A 21,403-nucleotide genomic window follows, 5' to 3' on the forward strand; every position below is an offset into this window, starting at 1 on the left:
GGACCCCTGGAGGCCGCGAAATTCGTGCCTCTGCACATCCAGGGAATTAAGCTTGCTCTGCACTGTACTTTAGCCTTGCACATTTCTCTGCACCCTCCAGGCCTCTGTAGCCTTCAAAAATCACCCTTAGGACTCTGGCTTCCTACTGCCAAGGTCCCTGTCACTCCCCACCGCAGCCCTAAAAATAGTATTTCCAGCAATCGGGGACCACCTGTACTTCTGCGCCCATTCCCAACCTCCTTGGGCTCTTCAGGCCCTCTGAGGCCTACCTTTAATCTTCGGGACCTGGCCACTACTGGACCAGGACCCCGACGATACTCCAGTGCCGGTTCCCTGACCTATGGCCTTCCAGCCCATGACCTTTTTTGTCTGCCCTCCACCAACATCTGCCTCAAGCCGCCGCGGACTGCAGGCACCGACAGCCTCTATGGCCTGCCCCACTCACTGCTCGCCATCGCGCGCCGTTCCCCTCCCCCCCGGGAAGCTTCGTGCGTTTCCGCTGCTGCTTCGGCAGCCTCCTGTCTGCGGGCCGGCTGCCCGTCTGTGCGCACACATCTGCGGGAGGAGGAGGAAGCCGGGGTTGCGCGGAGCAGCAACGGCAGCAGCTCAGCCGTGCAGCCAGCGCTAGGTGGAGCTGGGGTCGGGCATGGACCTTGCGCCGCCCGGGCCTGCTCCTTACTTCGCTCATGGAGGCGATCGGCAGCTGGCTGCGGTCCCCAGCCTGCTTTCAAAGTTCATTTTTTAGTTCAAAGCCGACGCCGCAGCTCCTCTTTCGATCCCCGCCTGGTGCGGTTTGAGAGAGGAACCGCGGCGGCAGCTTGAGCTAAAAAATGAACTTTGTCAGGTAATTGCAAGTGTTGAAGCCCGCTGTGAGAGAAAGATGGTGGTAAGCGTGCTTGCGCACTCTTGTGGCCACATCCCGACAGATCAGGACTCAGGGAATACGGGATAAGAGTACGCATGCGCGCTTAGCATTTTATTATTATAGATAAGTATATTAGTCTAATTTCTTAAAGAAAGATTACTTTGGTTTTCATGTCTGAAAGAATAGCTGTTGCATCCAATGTTGAGGAAACATTCTGAAAATTTTAGTGCTATTTAATAATTTTCCTTCTTTTCTGGTGACATGTTTTGTTAGATTTGGTAAAACATTGATTCAGTTTATTTTTGTTAGATGTGTAAAATTGATAGAATTTCTTTTTTATTGATTTCAATTTTTATTCTAGTGGCATTTAGAAGAGATGAAATGTGGCCTGAGGGACGATTTGATTATGACAGACTTCCAAGACAGCGCCTGCCACCTCGAGGGGTGCATCCAGATGTAAGTTTATTTCCTTATTTTTTAGTTTTAATTGGTTTTAACACTATGGCTGAATTTACTATCACAATGAAGGTAGGAAGACATCTAACTTACATGAGGAATTTTGAAGTAGAACAGCAGGTAGGAAATTTGTGTAGTATACCTTTTAACTTGCAATGTGACCCAGTGATTTGGAGTTCAGATCGCTTGTGTTTTATCTTGGTTAATGTTAGCAGCCTTCATAACAAAGTACTGGTAGTATTGGGACCTGTCGACCAGCACTCCCAAGTCTCTTTCCTGAGAGACCCCCCAGGAAAGAGACTTGGGAGTGCTGGTCGACAGGTCGATGAAGCCATTTGTGTGAGGCGGCAGCGAAAAGGGCGAATAGGATTCTAGGAATAATTAAGAAGGGGATCATGAACAGATCGGAGAAGGTTATCATGCCGCTGTACCGGATCATGGTTTGTCCTCATCTGGAATACTGCGTCCAGCACTGGTCACCGTACATGAAGAACAACATGGTACTACTCGAAAGGGTCCAGAGAAGAGCGACTAAAATGGTTAAGGGGCTGGAGGAGTTGCCGTGCAGCAAGAGATTAGGGAACCTGGGCCTCTTCTCCCTTGAAAAGAGGAGACTGAGAGGGGACATGATCGGAAACATTCAAGATACTGATGGTAATAGACTTAGTAGATAAAGACAGGTTGTTCACCTTCTCCAAGGTAGGGAGAAAGGGAGGGCGCACTCTGAAGTTATAAGGGGGTAGATTCCGTACAAACGTAAGGAAGTTCTTCTTCACCCAGAGAGTGGTGGAAAACTGGAACGCTCTTCCGGAGGCTGTTATAGGGGAAAACACCCTCCAGGGATTCAAGACTAAGTTAGACAAGTTCCTGCTGAACTGGAATGTACGCAGGTAGGGCTGGTCTCAGTTAGGGCACTGGTCTTTGACCTAGGGGCCACCGTGTGAGCGGACTGCCTGGTATGATGGACCACTGTTCTGACGCAGCAGCTGCAATTCTGATGTTCTTACTGACTAGATATCTTGACAATAACTGAGACTTGGTTACAAGATGATGAACTAGCTTATTTGCAGCAAACCTGCTCCTCTAAATTTGCTTTTTATTTTTGTAACCACTCCACCAAAGTGGAGATGTAACGATTTATATTTGAGAGGTCTAAAAGAGGACTCTTTCTAACCTGATGATTAGGTTTCAAGAATGGATTGCAGCATGACCTTTGTAAAAAAAAATCAAATTGCGTTAAAAACACTGCCTCATGATGAAGACAGATAGTTGAACTTTAATTGAAACTTTGAGATATTTGTTGAGTCAGTAATTTCTGATGACTTGTGTGAAGGTCTTTTATGAGTTTTAAGGCCCTCTCTGCCCTGTAGGCTGTTAAATGACATTGTGATTCATTGATTTTTGCCAGTGGTGCAAGCATCGATTGTATCAATAGTTTCTGGATCCATTGCTTATTATCCAAATGTTCAGAAAATAAACTCGCTTTTTAAGCTCTGGAAATAAGACATGTGAAAACAAAAGCAAAAGATTACATTACTTTCATACCTGGTATCGCAAGCAAATTTACTCATATCAATAACAATGGTGTAAGATGAAACACATAGGGCTCCTTTTACTAAGGTGCACTAGCGGTTTTAGTGCACGCTTAGCAGGTGCTACAATGCCACGCAAGCTAAACTTTAACGCCTCCATAGAGCTTGCGTTAGTATTTTTCATTTAGCGCGTGGTTTGCGCGCATTAATCTTGAGTGCGCGCTAAAAACGCTAGCACACCTTAGTAAAAGGAGCCCATAGTAACAAAAACAGCAAACAAAATCAACTGCTTTTATTCATAAATTATTCTACAGATTTGATTCAGCACTGTAATAATTATGCAATGTCATCATAATTAAGTTTTAAAACAAATAATAAGCAGCAAATTATATATGATGTATTGTTCTGCCACAGTTCAGCCTGAATGTAGAAAGAATTCTCCAAGGCAAATACCATTAATACTTTCAAATAGTTCAAGTTACGCTGCTTTGACTAACCAGAATTCAATTGCAAATTTCTTCTCTGTACAAAAAAACACCCTCCTGAAAATTTGACATCTGGTAGAGAACAAGTTGCTCTATTCAATGCTTTTTGAACCAAAGTGATTTGCTGGTGTCAAAACTGAAATACAGGGCTTCAAAGATGGGTAAAATTTATTAATAATATTTTTGCTGCAATATCTCTGCAAATAAATGAAAGCAGGCCTTGAAATTTTCATAGAGAGTATCAGTAGTTGAGCAGGTGTATCAAGCAAGAAGTCACCACTTAATTTTATTACAAATCTATGGCACCTCAAAGATGAAGTAAAAAATTAGCAAATTGAGGTTTTGGCCAATTTTGGCATTGAGGCATCAGATGAGCGCTTAACCTAGACTTTTAAAAGTCTAAAAGCTTATTAAGTACAAAAAGTTGTACCAGTAGACTAAATTTCAATGTTAACAATACTCTGTGTACAGGAGGCCCTTGAAGTTGCCCATCTGTTTCATATGACATGTACTAAAATTTTAAGGGCTTTACTTAGACACCTGGGAACTCCACTAACTTGGAACATGAGGATGTTACTGGCCAGACTTTATAGTAAATACCCTGCAAACAAGATGGTTGGATAGGCTGGATTGAGCTTGGACAGCAACTTTAGCATTTGGAACCTAGGACAATAACAGGTGGACTTTACAGTCTATGACCCAGAAATATCAAAGAAGAGACAAGTTAATTTAATCATGTATTTTTAATGGGTATAACCAACGGGCAGACTAGATGGACTGTTCAGGTCTTTATCTGCTGTCATTTACTATGTTACATGAATTTCAGGTTTTAGAGGTTGAAACTTTGCATGGCTTCCATGCCAAGTTTTATTAAAATTGAAGATGGTAAAGTGGGGAACATAAGAATAGCCTTACTGGGTCAGACCAGTGGTCCATCAAGCCCAGTAGCCTGTATTCATGGTTGCCAATCCAGGTCACTAGTACCCGGCCAAAACCCAAGGTGTAGCAATATTCCATGTTACCAATACAGGGCAAGCAGTGGCTTCCCCCCATGTCTTTCTTAATAACAGACTATGGACTTTTCCTCCTGGAATTTGTCCAAACCTTTCTTAAAGCTACGCTATCCACTCTTACCACATCATCTGGCAATGCGTTCCAGAGCTTAACTATTCTCTGAGTGAAAAAAAGTTTCCTCCTATTGATTTTAAAAGTATTTCCGTATAACTTTGAGTGTCCCCTAGACTTTGTAATTTTTGACTTGTACAGTTGACATGGACTGACCCAAATAATAAGCTATATTGATAGGCGGAATACTATCTTGGGAAAATTTTCAAATTTTCCAATAGAAATTTCTTAAAAACTTCCACAGGAGACATAGCCAAAATTTTTGGACAATTTAAGATTCTTAAGGTTCCATCGTCTATTGAAGTTCTCTATCTGTTCAATTTTCCGTGAAATAAATTTCTTGTGTTTTATTACTGTTGAGATTGTCTCTTTCAAAATAGTTTCAAGTTTATTCATGTTTTTTGATTAAACGCTTATCCGAAGGTACTAAGCGTTGTACAAAGATTAAAAAATAATAAGGACATTAACATTTTAGGACATTAACATTTTAAGAGATTAAATGTACATGATTCATTATGGGACATACTTGGGTAACTACTTTATTAAGCTACAAGAAACAGTAGGTAAAGGGGGAGAACTACAATTTTGAAGAAAAAGTACATAGAAGGTAAATACATAAGGGGGTGGGAAGAGAAGGATTGCGGGCAAAGATATATGTCAATTTTGGAGACTGCTAAAATTATCAATTTTAGAAACTGCTAAAAATGATATGTATTGTATTTTCAGTTAAAGGCATTGTATTATCAGTTAAAGGCATCTTTAAAAAGAAAGCATTTTAAACTGCTTTTAAACTTCTGTAGATTTCGTTCAGTTCTTAAATATAGGGGAAGAAAATTCCAAGTCATTGGAGCTGTTACAGAGAAAATAAGAGCACGACGAGTTCCAATTATTTTCAGGGAATGGACGTTAAGGGTGAACTGTGAAGTAGATCTAAGAGCTCTCAGGAGGTCATATGGAATCAAAAGTCTATCTATGAATGCTGGGGCGTTGGTTTGTATAGTCTTGAAAACAAGAAGAGCAATTTTATATGTTATCCTATGTGTGACAGGCAACCAATGAGCTTTTTGTAGCAATGGGGTGACGTGGTCAAATTTTTTAGAGCCTGAAATTATCTTAATTGCTGTGTTTTGAATAAGTTGGAGACATTTTTTATCTTTTAGGTATGCCCCCTTTAATAAAGAATTGCAATAATCCAATTTAGATATTACTAGAGAATGGACTAATACGTTAAGGGAATTATCGTCGAGAAGGGGAACCAATGATCGAATCATCCTCAACTTATAGAAACAGTTTTTAACCAATGCACTGATGTGTGAACGAAACGTAAGTTTGTTGTCTATAAGCGCACCTAGAATTTTGATGGCATTAGTTAATTTAAGCATATTATCAGTTGAGACTGGGGTAATTAGCTGTACCCCTTCTTTCCCTGGGAAAAGCACAGTGTTAGTTTTAGGGATGCTTAAAGAAAGCATGTTGATACTTAGCCAATTGTGAATTTTGGCTAGTTTTTGGTTGATGTTAGAAATGTCATGTGGACTTGTAGGATCAATAGTGTGCAGAAGTTGAAGGTCATCTGCGTAAGCATATACTGTAAACCCGATAGATTGACAAAGAGTTAGGAGAGGAGCCAGGTAAATATTAAACAGTAGAGGAGATAATATAGAACCTTGCGGAATACCAAAATTAGTATGATAAGGTTCAGAAAGTGAGTTTTTGAAATGCACTGTTGAAAATCTATCAGAGAAGTAAGATTGAAACCATTCAAGAACTTGGTCAGTTATACCGATAGATGAGAGTCGTTAAAGTAGTAGATGATGGTCAATTGTGTCAAACGCTGCTGCGAGATCTAAGGAGATAAGTAAAACAGATTTGTGTTAATCCAGGTAGTAGTGAATAGTTGTAGTGAGTCCTAGAAGGGAATGCTCTGTGGAATGATTTTTACAAAATCCAGATTGATTGGGATGCAGAGCCTGTGTTTTATCAATGAAGTCTGACAATTGCTGAAATACTACTTTTTCTGTTATTTTTGCTAGGAAAGGAAGGTTAGCTATTGGACGTTAATTTGAACTATCATTGAGATTGTTTTTTGAATCCTTGATAATCTGAAGGAGAGCAGAGTGTTTCCATTCAGCTGGAAGAGTTGTAGTAGACAAACTTTTATGAATAATTTGAAGGATAAAAGGCCCAAATATAGAAAAATAACGTTTAAAGAAGATAGGCGGAAGAGATTCAGTTTTGGAACCTTTAAGATTTATAGAATGAAGTATATGTTCAATCTCTTTTAAAGAAAAGAGTATAAATTTAGAACATGTAGCATTTAGTGACATATTCCTGATTGAATCTTTATCTTTTATATCGGAGATGACACTGTCTAAAGAAGTATCGAAATTGACAATATCTGAGAAAGTAGAAACTTTACTAGTGATATTAGATCTTATTGATATGATTTTTGTCTGAAAGAAGTTTGCTAAACATTGGGCAGAGGGAGTTTCTTCCGTTGGAATAGCTGGTTTATGTTTAAAAATCGTTAGCTGTTTAAGGATTTTGAAAAGAGTTGATGAATTTTTTGTTTTGGAAATTTTTTTTATGTAGAATTGTTTCTTTACAGCATTGATCGATTGACGATAATGCTGAGAGTGTTGCTTATAGTTGTCCAGATTATTTTGTGTGGGTTTAGAACGCCATTTGCGTTCAGCAGAACGCAATTGTCATTTTAATAATGCAAGAGAAGAATTGTACCAAGGGTTTTTTTGTTTTTTAGGGGAAATTATTTGAGTCGATATTGGTGCTATTTTGACTAAAAGAGATTGACAGATGTTATTCCAAATAAATAATTGTTCGTTTATAGTTACAGAATTGAATTTATGTGAATCATAAGAACATAAGCATTGCCTCTGCCGGGTCAGACCAGGGGTCCATCGTGCCCGGCAGTCCACTCCCGCGGCGGCCCCCCAGGTCCATGACCTGTAAGTGTTCCCTACCTAACCTAAAACGCCCATACCCTGTTCGCTTAATGTCCTGTAAGGTAAACCTCTATCTGTACCCTGTTATCCCCTTTGCTTCCAGGAAGTCATCCAGTCCCTTTTTGAAATCCAGATTTGTACTCTGTCTTATCACCTCTCCGGGAAGTGCGTTCCAGGTTCCTCTGCCGCGTCTCTGATGACATCATCGGAGACAGACGCGGGAGAGGAAATCGGCAGTAGAAGGCCGCGAAGCAGCGTGTTTAAAGTGCTGCCTACGCGGCTGGAGCCGGGAGGTTTGTCGGCGGTGGGAGGGTCGGATGGGAGGGTCAAGAGCAGGCCAGATCGAGCAGGACAAAGCAGTAAAAAAAGGGGGAGGGGCCGAACGGAGCAGGCCAGATCGCGGTAAGAGAAGGGAAAGGGGGGGGGGTGGTGGAAAATGCTGCTACTGCTACACAGGGACCTGGAGGGGAAGGGAAATACTGCTGCTGCTTCTGCACAGGAAGGGGGGGATAGGAGGAAAATGCTGTTGCTGCTGCATAGGGAAGTGGGATGGAAATGCTGCTGCACAGGGAAATGGGAAAAAATGACAGACAGTGGGAGGGAGGGAGACAGAAAGAAAGAAAGACACAGGGGCAGGGAGAGGGACAGAAAGACAGACAGAGAAAGGGGGCCAGGGAGAGAGAGAGAGAGAGAGTCAGCGGGAGGGAGACAGACAGACATATATTCTAGCACCCGTTAATGTAACGGGCTTAATGACTAGATAAAACCCTAAGCGGCGCATGCGCACTCCTACCTGCGTGTTCCGTATGTCCGTGGCCGGAAGGAGTGCGCATGCGCGCCTACAACTGCCCCACACTCGCGAAGGGAGAAGATACAGAAACAAAGAAAGACTGACACAGGGCTGTGGAGTCGGAGTCGAGGAGTCGGAGGAAATTTCGGGTACCTGGAGTCAGTCAGAAGTACAAAAAACTGAGGAGTCGGAGTCGGAACATTTATCTACCGACTCCATTTTTGAATTTGGCATACCAATCACGAGCGATTCTTTCAGCTATAGCACCCACTATATAGACAGCACAAATGTTGCGAGCAGCTTCTGCAGCCTTAGAACCTTGATTAAAAGCAAAAAGAAGGTGGTGTCGAAAATGCTCATTTCTCTCAACTTGACATTCCATTTTAATGATCTGAAAATTAACCAGTGCTGTGGAGTCAGAGTCGGAGTCGGAGGAAATTTTGGGTACCTGGAGTCGGAGTCGAAGTCTGAAGTACAAAAAACTGAGGAGTTGGAGTCGGAACATTTATCTACCGACTCCACAGCCCTGGACTGACAGACAGCCAGGGAGAGAGACAGTAAGACAGGGGGCCAGGGAAGAGACAGAGATGCACGGGGGGACAGATACAGAAAGAAAGGGGTGCAGAGAGAGAGATAAAAAACATAAAGTAAGAAAGAAAGAAATGCCTCAGCGACTCATTGTGCTAAAAGTCTACACGTCTATTCTAGCACCCGTTAATGTAACAGGCTTAAACACTAGTAATTGTATACAATGATAGCTCAACAACTATAACTCTAAAGAATAATCTGCCAATAATAATAATCAAAATTAAATTCCAAAGAAAAAATTGAGCAGTGCTACAGTTCTCATGGGGAAAAAATTGTTTGGAAAATAAATAAACAGAAAAACTGTTAAAATAATGGACATCAGTATGAGCCTTGGTAATACAACATGAGGAATTATTTGGCTCAGGCAAGAACTCATTAGTGACTAGCACCAGACGTGAGTCTGAATAAGAACTGCCTCATATATCATATTGTCCTAGTCTAAAATAATAAAACGCTAAGCCGCGCATGCGCACTCCCATCTGCGTGCGCCCGTTTTCTGTGAGCTTTAGGGCACCGCAGGTAGGAGTGCGCATGTGCGCGAAGCTCTCTCTCTCCCTCCCCCCCCCCCCCCCCGAGGCAGATGTCGGCCACGGCGGCTGCAGGCCGCGGTGGCTGTCAGCGGCTGCAGGTCGCGGCGGCTGTCGGCGGCTGCAGGCCGCAGTGGCCGAACCTGGACGGCATCATACTGAGAGCATGAGTTCTGTAATACATGTTATTTAACACCAGGTGGGATAGTAAATATCAAAATATATGGTATATAAAAAAACTCTATCCCCTTCTATTGTGGGAAAAATACAGAAAACTATAAACAGGTAGAGAAAAAGACCTCACATAAATTTGTGGAACTCAACAGTACAGCAAAAGCTGAAGACAAGTAAGTTCACTTTACAGGTTCAGTTGGAGTCATTTCAAAGCTCTCCTTGCATATTGTTTTTTAAATGGAGGAAACAATATAGCAAGTTAGACCCTTTGCTTGAAACGTGAAGGAGGAAAGGGAGCAGAAGGGGAGAGAATGGTAGGGCATGGAGTTAAGGAGGAAGGTATGGGGGGGGGAGGAAAATACTGCACAGGTAAGTGGGGTGGGAGAGAAATGCTGCAGCACACGGAAATGGAGGGGCAGAAAAGGGGTTGATGTTCAGGGGAAGAGGTGCTGATGGACAGGGGGGACAGAAAAATGAACGCAGGCCTACTGCTGGACAGGGGGAGCAGGAATGAGGTGATGATGGACAGGGGGAGGTAAAACAAAGGGAGAAGGGCTGCTGCTGGATATGGTGAGCAGTGATAGGGTGGTGGAGGACACAGGGGAGGTAAAAGGAAGGGAGAATGGACAGGGGGAGCAGGCAAGGGGGTGGTAGTGGACAGCCAAGGAAAAAAAAAAAAGACAGACAGAAATACAGAAAGCGGCTGAGGCGAGAGAAAAAAAAAATAGACAGACACACACACACATATATTCTAGCACCCGTTAATGTAACGGGCTAAAAGACTAGTATATATATAAATTCCAACAAACATTTTCTCCAGTAGATCTGACCAATAAATGTCTCCCAAGACATAGAAAAATAAAGTGCTGAAAAAAATTTAGTAAAAATTATGTAAACAACAATTCCTCGTGTTGTATTACCAAGGCTCATACTGATGTTCATTATTTTAACATAGTTTTTCTGTTTCTTTATTTTCCAAACAATTTTTCCCCATGAGAACTGTAGCACTGCTCAATTTTTTCTTTGTATACAATGATGTCATGTCAAGAGTGACCAAACAAACTTTCAGATTCTACATAAATGGGACATCCCCAAGTAAAAAAAATATATATATATATATCTGTAGTATCACGAATATAAGAAAAGGTTTGGCTAACAAGCGGTCACAGAAAATAATTCACAAATTTTGGATAAAGACTCTAAAAGTGACCTGCGTTCTGAGATGATAGGCCTCCAAGGAGTATTCACTGGAGTCTTATGTACTTTAGGGAGAGTGTAAAGGACTGGACATCATGGGGAACTTCAAAAACTTGAACTCTGTAATAGTCAAAATCCCTCTGAGAAGTCCCTCCTGTCTGATATCTTTGATAAAAAATTGCAATTTCAACATAAGATTTTTGCCCAAGTGCATATAGTCTCCAGGATTAGATAATTGTTGCTCTATTTTTGAATGATAAGTCAGACTTAGATTGCATGACAATGGCTCCACCTTTATCTGCATGATGAATGAGTGTCTTTCTGTATTCTTCAAATTTTGGAGAGCGCAGAATTCTTGTTTTGTTAAATTATTCTGAACTCTGCCATTCCCCCTGTGTTCCATCTTAGAAATGTCATGCAGAACCAAAGTTTTGAATGCAAGTAAAAGGGGACTAGGGGGGACAGGAAGCATCCACATTGAATGAGGTTTAAAAATAGATGAAGATACATCATGTTCCACACTCCATTCTTTTGATTGGAAAAAAATTCTCAAACATAATTTTCTGAAAAAAATTCCATGTTAACCCGAGATTGAAAAGAATCATATTTTAATGTATTAACAAGATGGTACTTCTTCTATGTGCCTTCTGAGGTTTTTTTCCTTCACCTAGGTTTCAATTACATTACAATAGTGATTTCTATTCCGCCATTACCTTGTGGTTCAAGGCGGATTACAAAAGGAGTTATCTGACCATTTCCAGAGGAATTGAAGAGTAGAGCGGGTTGCTTCAGAGAATTGGGACGATTGTTGGTGTTAGTTTGTCTTCAAGGATTTCTTGAATAGCATGGTTTTTAATTTTTTTCTGAATGATTTATAATCTGGAGTCGTTATCAGTAAATTGGAGAGTTGGTAGTCTAGTTTTGTTGCTTGTATGGCTAAAAGGCCATCGTACAGTTTTTTTTCCGTTTGACATCTGTGTTTGGGGGATGTGTGAACAGTTTGAGGGTTCTATGTCTGGTTGAGGTACCGTATTTTCACGCAAATAACGCGCACCCGTATAAAACGCGCACACGGGTATAGCGCGCAGAAATCACGCTGATATGTACAAAAACTTTGGTATACCGCGCTCACGGGTATACCGCGCATGCTGCCCGACGCTCCTTTCGCCCGCCCTGACTTTCCGTGCGCTGTCCCGACTCTCCGTTCACCCCCCCTGACTTCCGTGCACTGTCCCCCCTTGAAGGTCTGTCCCCATCCTGAAAGCCTGATGCCCCCCCCCGACATCCGATACATCCCTCCCCCCGAAGGACCGCCGATTCCCCAACAATATCGGGCCAGGAGGGAGCCCAAATCCTCCTGGCCACGGCGACCCCCTAACCCCACCCCGCACTACATTACGGGCAGGAGGGATCCCAGGCCCTCCTGCCCTCGACGCAAACCCCCCTCCCCCCAACGACCGCCCCCCCAGCCGACCCGCGACCACCCTGGCGACCCCCACGACCCCCCCACCCCCCTTCCCCGTACCTTTGGTAGTTGGGCCAGAAGGGAGCCCAAACCCTCCTGGCCACGGCGACCCCCTAACCCCACCCCGCACTACATTACGGGCAGGAGGGATCCCAGGCCCTCCTGCCCTCGACGCAAACCCCCCTCCCCCCCAACGACCGTCCCCCCCAAGAACCTCCGACCGCCCCCCAGCCGACCCGCGATCCCCCTGGCGACCCCCACGACCCCCCCACCCCCCTTCCCCGTACCTTTGGTAGTTGGGCCAGAAGGGAGCCCAAACCCTCCTGGCCACGGCGACCCCCTAACCCCACCCCGCACTACATTACGGGCAGGAGGGATCCCAGGCCCTCCTGCCCTCAACGCAAACCCCCCTCCCCCCCAACGACCGCCCCCCCCCAAGAACCTCCGACCGCCCCCCCAGCCGACCCGCGACCCCCCTGGCGACCCCCACGACCCCCCCACCCCCCTTCCCCGTACCTTTGGTAGTTGGCCGGACAGACGGGAGCCAAACCCGCCTGTCCGGCAGGCAGCCAACGAAGGAATGAGGCCGGATTGGCCCATCCATCCTAAAGCTCCGCCTACTGGTGGGGCCTAAGGCGCGTGGGCCAATCAGAATAGGCCCTGGAGCCTTAGGTCCCACCTGGGGGCGCGGCCTGAGGCACATGGTCGGGTTGGGCCCATGTGCCTCAGGCCGCGCCCCCAGGTGGGACCTAAGGCTCCAGGGCCTATTCTGATTGGCCCACGCGCCTTAGGCCCCACCAGTAGGCGGAGCTTTAGGATGGATGGGCCAATCCGGCCTCATTCCTTCGTTGGCTGCCTGCCGGACAGGCGGGTTTGGCTCCCGTCTGTCCGGCCAACTACCAAAGGTACGGGGAAGGGGGGTGGGGGGGTCGTGGGGGTCGCCAGGGGGATCGCGGGTCGGCTGGGGGGCGGTCGGAGGTTCTTGGGGGGGGGACGGTCGTTGGGGGGGAGGGGGGTTTGCGTCGAGGGCAGGAGGGCCTGGGATCCCTCCTGCCCGTAATGTAGTGCGGGGTGGGGTTAGGGGGTCGCCGTGGCCAGGAGGGTTTGGGCTCCCTTCTGGCCCGATATTGTCGGGAAGTCGGCGGTCCTTCGGGGTGGGGGTGCGAGTGGTCCTGCCGGGGGGGGGGATGTATCGGACGTCGGGGAGTCGGCCGGGCAAGAGGGCTTGGGCTCCCTCTTGCTCCGATCGTGGATGCGGGTGCGGGTGGGAGCGCGTGCGAGCGGTCGTTCGGGGTGGGGGTGCGAGTGGTCCTGCTGGGGGGGTGAATCGGGCGTCGGGCGGGGTGGGAACTATGTTTTAAAACTTTTGTATACCGCGCTCACGCATATAACGCGCGAGTGGTATGCGCGGTAGGTAAAAACGCGTATAACGCGCGCGTTATATGCGTGAAAATACGGTAGTTTGGATTAGGCGGTTGTTTAGGTAGGCTGGGCTGCCTCCGTTTATGTTTTTAAATAATAGGCAGTAGAATTTGAATTGTATTCTTGCTTGTATTGGGAGCCAGTGTGAGTTGAGGTATGCTGCTGTGATGTGGTCGTGTTTCCTCAGTGAATAGATAAGTCTTAACGCTGTGTTTTGAACTGTTTGTAGGTGCGGGGCAGGAGAGATAGAGTATGTTGCAGTAGTCTAGAACAGTAGTTTCCAACCCTGTCCTGGAGGACCACCAGGCCAATCGGGTTTTCAGGCTAGCCCTAATGCAGGGGTGTCCAATGTCGGTCCTCGAGGGCCGCAATCCAGTCGGGTTTTCAGGATTTCCCCAATAAATATGCATGAGATCTCTATATATGCTAATAGATCTCATGCATATTCATTGGGGAAATCCTAAAAACCCGACTGGATTGCGGCCCTCAAGGACCGACATTGGACAACCCTGCCCTAATGAATATGCATGAGAGAGATTTGCATATAATGGAAGTGAGAGGCATGCAAATCTGCTCCATGCATATTCATAAGGGCTAGCCTGAAAACCCGATTGGCCTGGTGGTCCTCCAGAACAGGGTTGGGAACCTCTGGTCTAGAAGACCTAGGACTAGGGACTGGACCAAGAGCTGGAATTGTGTTGTGTCGAAGAATTTTCAAACTTGCCATAAGTTTCTCATGACCGCGAATGATTTTTTTGTTGATTTGTGGTTGCATGGTACAGCATCTGTCAATCTTCATTCCTAGAAGTTTTAGAGTAGGTTGTATGGGGTATGTGATTGAGTTTTATTAGATTTGTTATGGTTAGGGTTTTATTTTTGAGGAGAATGAGTTTTGTCTTGTCCGGGTTCAGTTTCAGTTTGTGATTTTTCATCCAATTTGCTACTGTTTCAAGTATCCTGTGTAGTGTGTCTGTCATGGAGAACGTTGGTTGATCAAAAGGAAGGAGAATGGTGATGTTGTCTGCATAGCTATAGGAGGTTAAGCCTAATTTGTCCAGGCAGGTGCCGAGGGATGCAAAGTAGAGATTGAAGAGAGTTGGGGATAGTGGAGATCCTTGGGTTACGCCTTAGGGGTTGGACCATGGTTCTGATTTTTCTTTGATCAACTTTGCTCTGTATTTACAAATGACAAAACTCTAGAAAGCCCATCCTCTTTCAACTTCAGAAATATGTATTGAAGATAAGTTGGTGAAGGTTTTTTTTGCCCATGATAAGATGGTATGAAGCATAGCTAGAGGATCTCAGCTCACTTCATTAGGTATATTAGGAATGGCTCTGTATGCCTTCTGAGGCTTTTTTCCTTCACCTAGGTTTTCTCTGTGATTATTAGTAGATTATAAGCTCTACAGTAGAGAATGACACGGGGAAAAAAATCTGTCCCCGTCACTGCACCGTCCCCGGCCCACCATCCTCTGCACCGCCCCGTCACCGCCGTTCCCTTCACCGCCCCGTCACCGTCACTGCCATCCCTTTCACCGCCCCGTCACCGCCACTGCCATCCCATTCACCGCCCCGTCACCGCCCCTGCAGCATCCATATAAGCCTTATTACTGCAATATTTAGATTATTCCTTTCTTATAAATCAAAGTTCTGGCTGTTGAACTAGAGAAAGAGATGTTCAGCTGGCAGGACTTTGTTTATAAATTTTTATCAACACAACTAATATACTACTTTATCCTAAAGCAAAAAAAATAAATAAATAAATATAATTTTTTTTTTCTACCTTAACTGTAACCCTATATAATGTGATATTGTGACACTGAATGCTAACCTGTAACCCCTTCTGAGCTCTCTGGAGAGGACAGGATATAAATCTAAATAATAAATAAAGTGTCCTGCCTGGGTCACAAGGAAGATTAGTGGGAGAATAGGATGTGCTTGCATTATGACTTCTGTCCTCCTGGGCTACTCTTCCAGTGGGCTCATTGAGCTGCTCGGGCATTTCCTGTAGATTCTTTGGGGAGTGGAGATGTGCCTTTCGGACTACTAACAGTCTCTTTGCACGTTGCCCTATTGCAGAGCGCTAGTATGGGAGGAAGGGTGTCAGATACCCTTCTGCTGGTCCTGGATGTAATCTTGGTGTATGAGGGTGTGCATAAGAGGAAATAAATAGTAGCTTTACCTTGCAGGGTGTAGCTTTAGTACCAGAAAGAGGAGCGGCATCGCCTGTCTCAAACAGGGTCTTCTTATTGGCCACAGCGTCGGCAGCACTGGGGAGTTCAATAGAAGGCTGTCTCTGAAGTTTGGTTGTTTTACTAGAGTGGGCAGCAAAGAGAGTGGGAAGATCTGGCTACGGAACACGCGCCCACCCGCCCGATCGCAGCGTTTAGCCAGCTCTCTCCCTCCACCTCACCTTAGTTTGCCGGCTTTCTTTTTCGGCGACCCGCACACTTTCAAAGAGCCGCACACGTGCGGCTGCTCAGAGTTCAATCTTCTGCTCTGCTGCAACTTCCTGTTTCCGGTTGCGTCAGAGCAGAAGATTGAATACTGAGCAGCCGCATGTGTGGGTCGCTGAACAAGAAAGCCTGCAAACTAAGGTGAGGTGGAGAGAGGAAGCTGATTAAACGATCGATTGGGCAGGCGGAGGCTGCGGGGACCGCGTGATCCTTGATGCCTCACTGCGGAGACAAGACCATTCACCGCTCCACGGGGCGGTGAATGGCCTTGTCCCCGTCCCCGCAGCGACTGCTAGTTTTCTTTCCCCGTTTTGGCAGGTTACCCGCGGCTAAACACGGCTAGCCGCGGGTAACCGCCACCGTGTCATTCTCTACTCTACACCAGTGTGTTGCAAACTTTTTAAGTTTTGGCACACTAATCTTGGGGCTGCATCTGGAGGGCACCCGGAAATGTGCACATACACATTCATTGATGTCCTTCAGCTGCAGCCCTGAACCTCCTATTACTGTCGGTGGGGGTGAGGGGGTGTGTGTTGAAGAAGGGAGAGGTGAGGAGAAGGAGCAGAGGCGTCGGCTGACTGACTACAGGATGTGCCTCTCGTTGCAAAAGGCATATCCTGTAAGCAGTGCACTGGCGCCTCTGCTCCTCGCCAGCATCCAGCGGCATACCTGGAATCAGCCAAACAGGACTTAATATTCGGATCTTCAGTTCTGACAGAAGGCTCATCTGTCCCATCCTAAACTTGGGGGACTGCTTTGATACATCCCACACATTCAGGAATGGAGTGTCTTGTCTACTAGAAATAAGATTATTGAGGTAAAAACCATATTTCCTTCTAATGTGACAGACACTACATTCTTGAAGCCCAACCTGTCAGAAGTTCATTTGTCTGCTTTCTGCCTCAAAGGTGCCGGGGAATCCGAACATCTTGTTTCTTTCCTTTGTTCAGCCTTAACAAGAATAGAAGAGGTGACTGCTGTGTTGAAGAAGCTAGGAAGTATCTTTGAAATCTCACACTTTTAGTGCAGGTGGTGCTCAAGTTGGTGACTTATTTTTTTATTTTTTCAACTTATGTATTGCAAATGGTTAAGTTTTGTTTATCTGTTATATGTTTAATGATATGAGCAGAAAAGACATGTTTCTTAGAGAATGTCCCCATACCCCTCCCTCTTCTGTTTCCTCTCCAGGGCTGACCATCTGCTTTGGTACGAACTGAGGAACTGGGGACAGCTCAAAAGGATGGGAGGCACAGCAAAAGAATGCTAATAAAGTTCCTTATAAGAATTCTCACGAGAAGGGATTGACCACCCACACTTTCAGGAATGGAGTTTCTGTCTACTAGAAAGAAGATTATTGAAGTAAGAACCTAATCTTTTCATAAAAATGATACATATTACAATAGTAGCAGTACTGGTAGTCAGATTTATTGAGGGTTTGTTTCAACATAGCCTTCCGTCAGATTTCATGCTGTGTCACGAGATCTTAGTGTGGTTCTTATTCAATAAGGTCTGGATTTGCTAAACGGCGCCGACTGTGTCAATCACGCGTCGGCTCTGTTCAGAGAATTGCGGCCACGTTGAAAGTAGGCGCCAAGATTTTACAGACCTACATTTCCAGTGTCTAATTTTGATGAGATATAGAAATATGAAACGGATGTCTCCTTCACACCCCCTTCAATAGACTCACACTTGTCAAAAGCTTCGTCAAGTACTTGGTGGTTTGATAAAACGGCGAAAGCTAGTCTTGGTGGTTTGATAAGCCAAGCCAAGTATTTGGCAAAAGCCAAGTACTTGGTGGTTCGATAAGACGGTGAAAGCTAGTGGAGGGATATGAGCCTTGAAAAAACCCGCTGGGTGAAACATGTCGGCATAGATGTCCCTACTAACTGACCACCTAAAGGCAAAAAGGTTAAAAGCTAAGTACTGTGGTTAAACAGTTGTTGACAAAATGTTTAAGAATTATTTAACTAAAAAGGTTATAAAAGTATGACCCGGTGAAGATATGGTGCGTGAAGCCGGATACAGAGAAACATTTTGAGTATCGTGGTGGCACCTCTGAGGGTTGGTGAACATTGAAGAAACTTTTGACAAGTGTGAGTCTATTGAAGGGAGTGTGGAGGAGACATCCGTTTCATATTTCTATATGTACAACTTTACTTGCACAAAAGTTTATAATATGAAGTTATAGTGCTATTCTTCAAACTAATTTTGATGAGAATCATGACTGGTAGGTGCCTCTATGGATGGGAATTGGATGCCGTCATTTGTAGGTGCTTGCAAGTGCCTACATTTTTTTTAAAATTAAATTTTAATTGATCTTAAATGACGCAATCAATTACCGCACCATTTATCACCAATTAAAACAATTAAGTGGCGGTAAGGTACCTACTGCCACCTAACTTTTGACACAGTTTTGAGAATTTGGGCCTTAATGCCTTTTTTGAGTTTGGTTGAAGAATCTGATGTGGAAGGTCATGTTTTTGGTGGTGGTTGCTTCAGCCCATAGATTCGATGAATTCCAGGCTCTACTGTTTTATCTATGTTAAGTTTCCTCGAAAACAGGTGATGCTGCACACTTATCCCAGGTTCCTGCCTGAGTCTATGCCTGACTTCCACATTTAATCAGTCACCCTTCTAACATCATTTTTCTCAGATCATATGTTCATAAAGTAAACAAGATCTACATAGGTTGGATTGCAAAAGGACTGTTGCCTTCTATGTAGATCAGAATAAATCCCATAAAAAGATCACCCAAATTTGTTTCTTTTGACCTTCTAAGAAATCTGGTGTAACTATCTTAAACTGCAGAATCTCTAATTAGATAGCAGATTTTATCTCCTTTTTTCTCATGCCCAGATAAATCTGACTCCAGAAGGGACATATTATGTAAGAGCTGTGATCAGCTTCCATTGAAAGATTTGCAGAATGTTGAATTTTGACATTAAAGCCTGGTCAGTACCATTCAGAATTTCTTTGAGGGGGTTGAATTAACTTTATCCCCTTAAATCTTATTTTGGAAATACATACAAATTAAAATAATTCTTCCAGCAAAAATATTCTGTGGGTGCAGCTTTGTGTTTGTTTTTGTGTTTTTTTCTTTTTAAGACATTCTTTAGCTAAAGAGTTCACTTGTGTGGATAATTTATCTTGCTTGCCCTCAGAGAACGCAAAGTTGCTTACCTCTAACAGGTATTCTTTGAAGACAGCCCAGTCATACAACACATCCTATTTTTCTGCTTATGTCATTATGCAGATAAACTATATTAAAGTAAAAGGGCTTTTTTCATATACAGTGGTACCTCGATTTACAAGTGCACCGGTTTGCCAGTGTTTTGCAAGACGAGCAAAACATTTGCAAAATCGGCGCCTCGGAAAACGAGCGTGCTTCGATTTGCGAACCGGCACCCTCCCCCCTGCGAACCGGCACCCTCCCCCCCCCCCCCCCGCGATCCGGCACCCCCCCCCCCGCCGCCATCGGGCCCCCCCCCTGCTGCCATTGGGCACCCCCCCGCCGCGACCTGAGGTCACCCCAACCCATTCGAACCCTCTTCTTACTTTGCTGTAGCCTCCGCAGCGGCACAGGCACCAGCATATCCTGTGCGTGGTGCCGGTGCCTGAAGATCTGCTTCATGTGCTGGGCCTTGGAAGCAGATCTTCAGGCACCGGCACCACGAACAGGACATGCTGATGCCGGTGCCGCTGCAGAGGCTACAGCAAAGTAAGAAGAGGGTTTGGGTGGGTTGGGGGGACCTCAGGTTGCGGCGGGGGGGTGCCCGATGGCGGCGGGGGGGTGCCCGATGGTGACGGAGGGGTGCGGATCGCGGGGGGGGGAGGGTGCCGGTTCGCAGGGGGGCTTCGGGGGGAGCAATGCCGGTTCTCGGGGTGGGGAGCAGCGCTGCTGGCCTCGGGGGGGGGGGAACCTATCAAAGCGAGTTTCCATTATTTCCTATGGGGAAACTCGCTTTGATAAACGAGCATTTTGGATTACGAGCATGCTCCTAGAACGGAGTATGCTCGTAATCCAAGGTACCACTGTATTTGGTTTTTCTCAACCCTGTCCTGGGAGACCCCCAGCCAGTTGGGTTTTCAAGATATCCCTAATAAATATGCATGAGACATATTTGCATACTGGTCTCCTTCATTATATGCAGATCTCTTTCATGCATAATCATTAAAGGTTTTCATGGTGCTATATTATTATAATAAATGATGAATTATTTATAAGCATAAGAAGTAGTGTGCAATATAGCTCTTATTTGGGTATTTTGTTTTTGCATAATCATTAGAGATATCCTGAAAACCCGACTGACTGGGGGTCCTCTAGGAAAGGGTTAAGAACCACTGGTTTATATCATTCATCTTAAAGATATGGTGTGAAGAAGCATGATTGGGATATAGGGTGGTCCATAAGAGTTTGGTAAAAATTCAACCTTATCAGAACATGCCTCCACAAGTCTGAATATGTTCTAACTCATGTAGATAAAATATGGTTAAACTTTGAAGTAGTTTGGGACAACATTAGAGGTTGTTCATGGTTATACAATATCCTCATAATGTGGTTGGCTAGGCTATTCATAACAGTGTGTTTAATGTATTTAGAAACTGTTGCTTGCTTAATATCAGTTGGATATTAAATAGCTATTCTTTGAAGCTGTTGTAATTTGTAATTTATTCATTTACTATTTATCTCGCTTTATACAAAATGGGTTACAATAAATACATACACAGTATAAAAATACAAAAACACTAATGCAGACAAGTCTAAGAACAGTAAATAAATCAGTGGCCAGTGCTCATCTATTCACAAAAATACAAACAAACAAACTTAGATCCCATACTTCATCTTGCAAAATAAATATTGTTTCAATAATCACTTAAAATTACAGAGATTATCCTGCTGTCATATATACATTGGAATCTCATTCCATTCCCGAGGGCCAATACAGGAAAACATACTAGCCCTAGACACCTTCATGTTCAGGCGCCTGACCGATGGTATATATAGATCAGTACGCTTTACAGAGCACAATTTCTGTGGTGCAACATAGGGCAGAATACTAGCCATCAGACTTCTTGGCACCAAACTATGCACGCAGAGATAGACCATCAGTAACAATTTATAACATATCCGGTACATATCCAGTTGTTATTAACAACAACATTTTTATTGTTGTTTGAATAATAACTTAGTACTACTACTACTGCAATGCAGAAAGTTAGTTTAGTGATTAATAACTGAGTTGATATCACATTTTAAGATAAAAGCTAAGAAGTAAGAATGTCAAAGACTAGAAGCAGTGCTGACAAGTATGGCTGCTAGGAAAGGGCACTGATGAACTGTCCAGTTCACATCTTTCA

The 21,403-nt window shown here is 44.5% G+C and overlaps 1 protein-coding gene across 15 annotated transcripts in view; it reads left to right on the top strand.

The window, feature by feature from the left end:
- The window catches only part of PPHLN1 (periphilin 1), a 242,632-nt gene that overhangs the window by 89,299 nt on the left and 131,930 nt on the right, over positions 1-21,403 (top strand). For 14 of the 15 annotated variants that reach the window (XM_033958547.1, XM_033958551.1, XM_033958548.1 and 11 more), the window contains one exon: positions 1,227-1,321. In XM_033958547.1, coding sequence (XP_033814438.1) covers positions 1,227-1,321 — 95 coding nt within the window. Of the gene's footprint in view, positions 1-1,226; positions 1,322-17,274; positions 17,405-21,403 lie in introns of those variants that run through there. The other variant, XM_033958554.1, reaches the window with a different exon arrangement.

This window comes from Geotrypetes seraphini, chromosome 9 (assembly GCF_902459505.1).
Source record: "Geotrypetes seraphini chromosome 9, aGeoSer1.1, whole genome shotgun sequence".
NCBI lineage: Eukaryota > Metazoa > Chordata > Amphibia > Gymnophiona > Dermophiidae > Geotrypetes > Geotrypetes seraphini.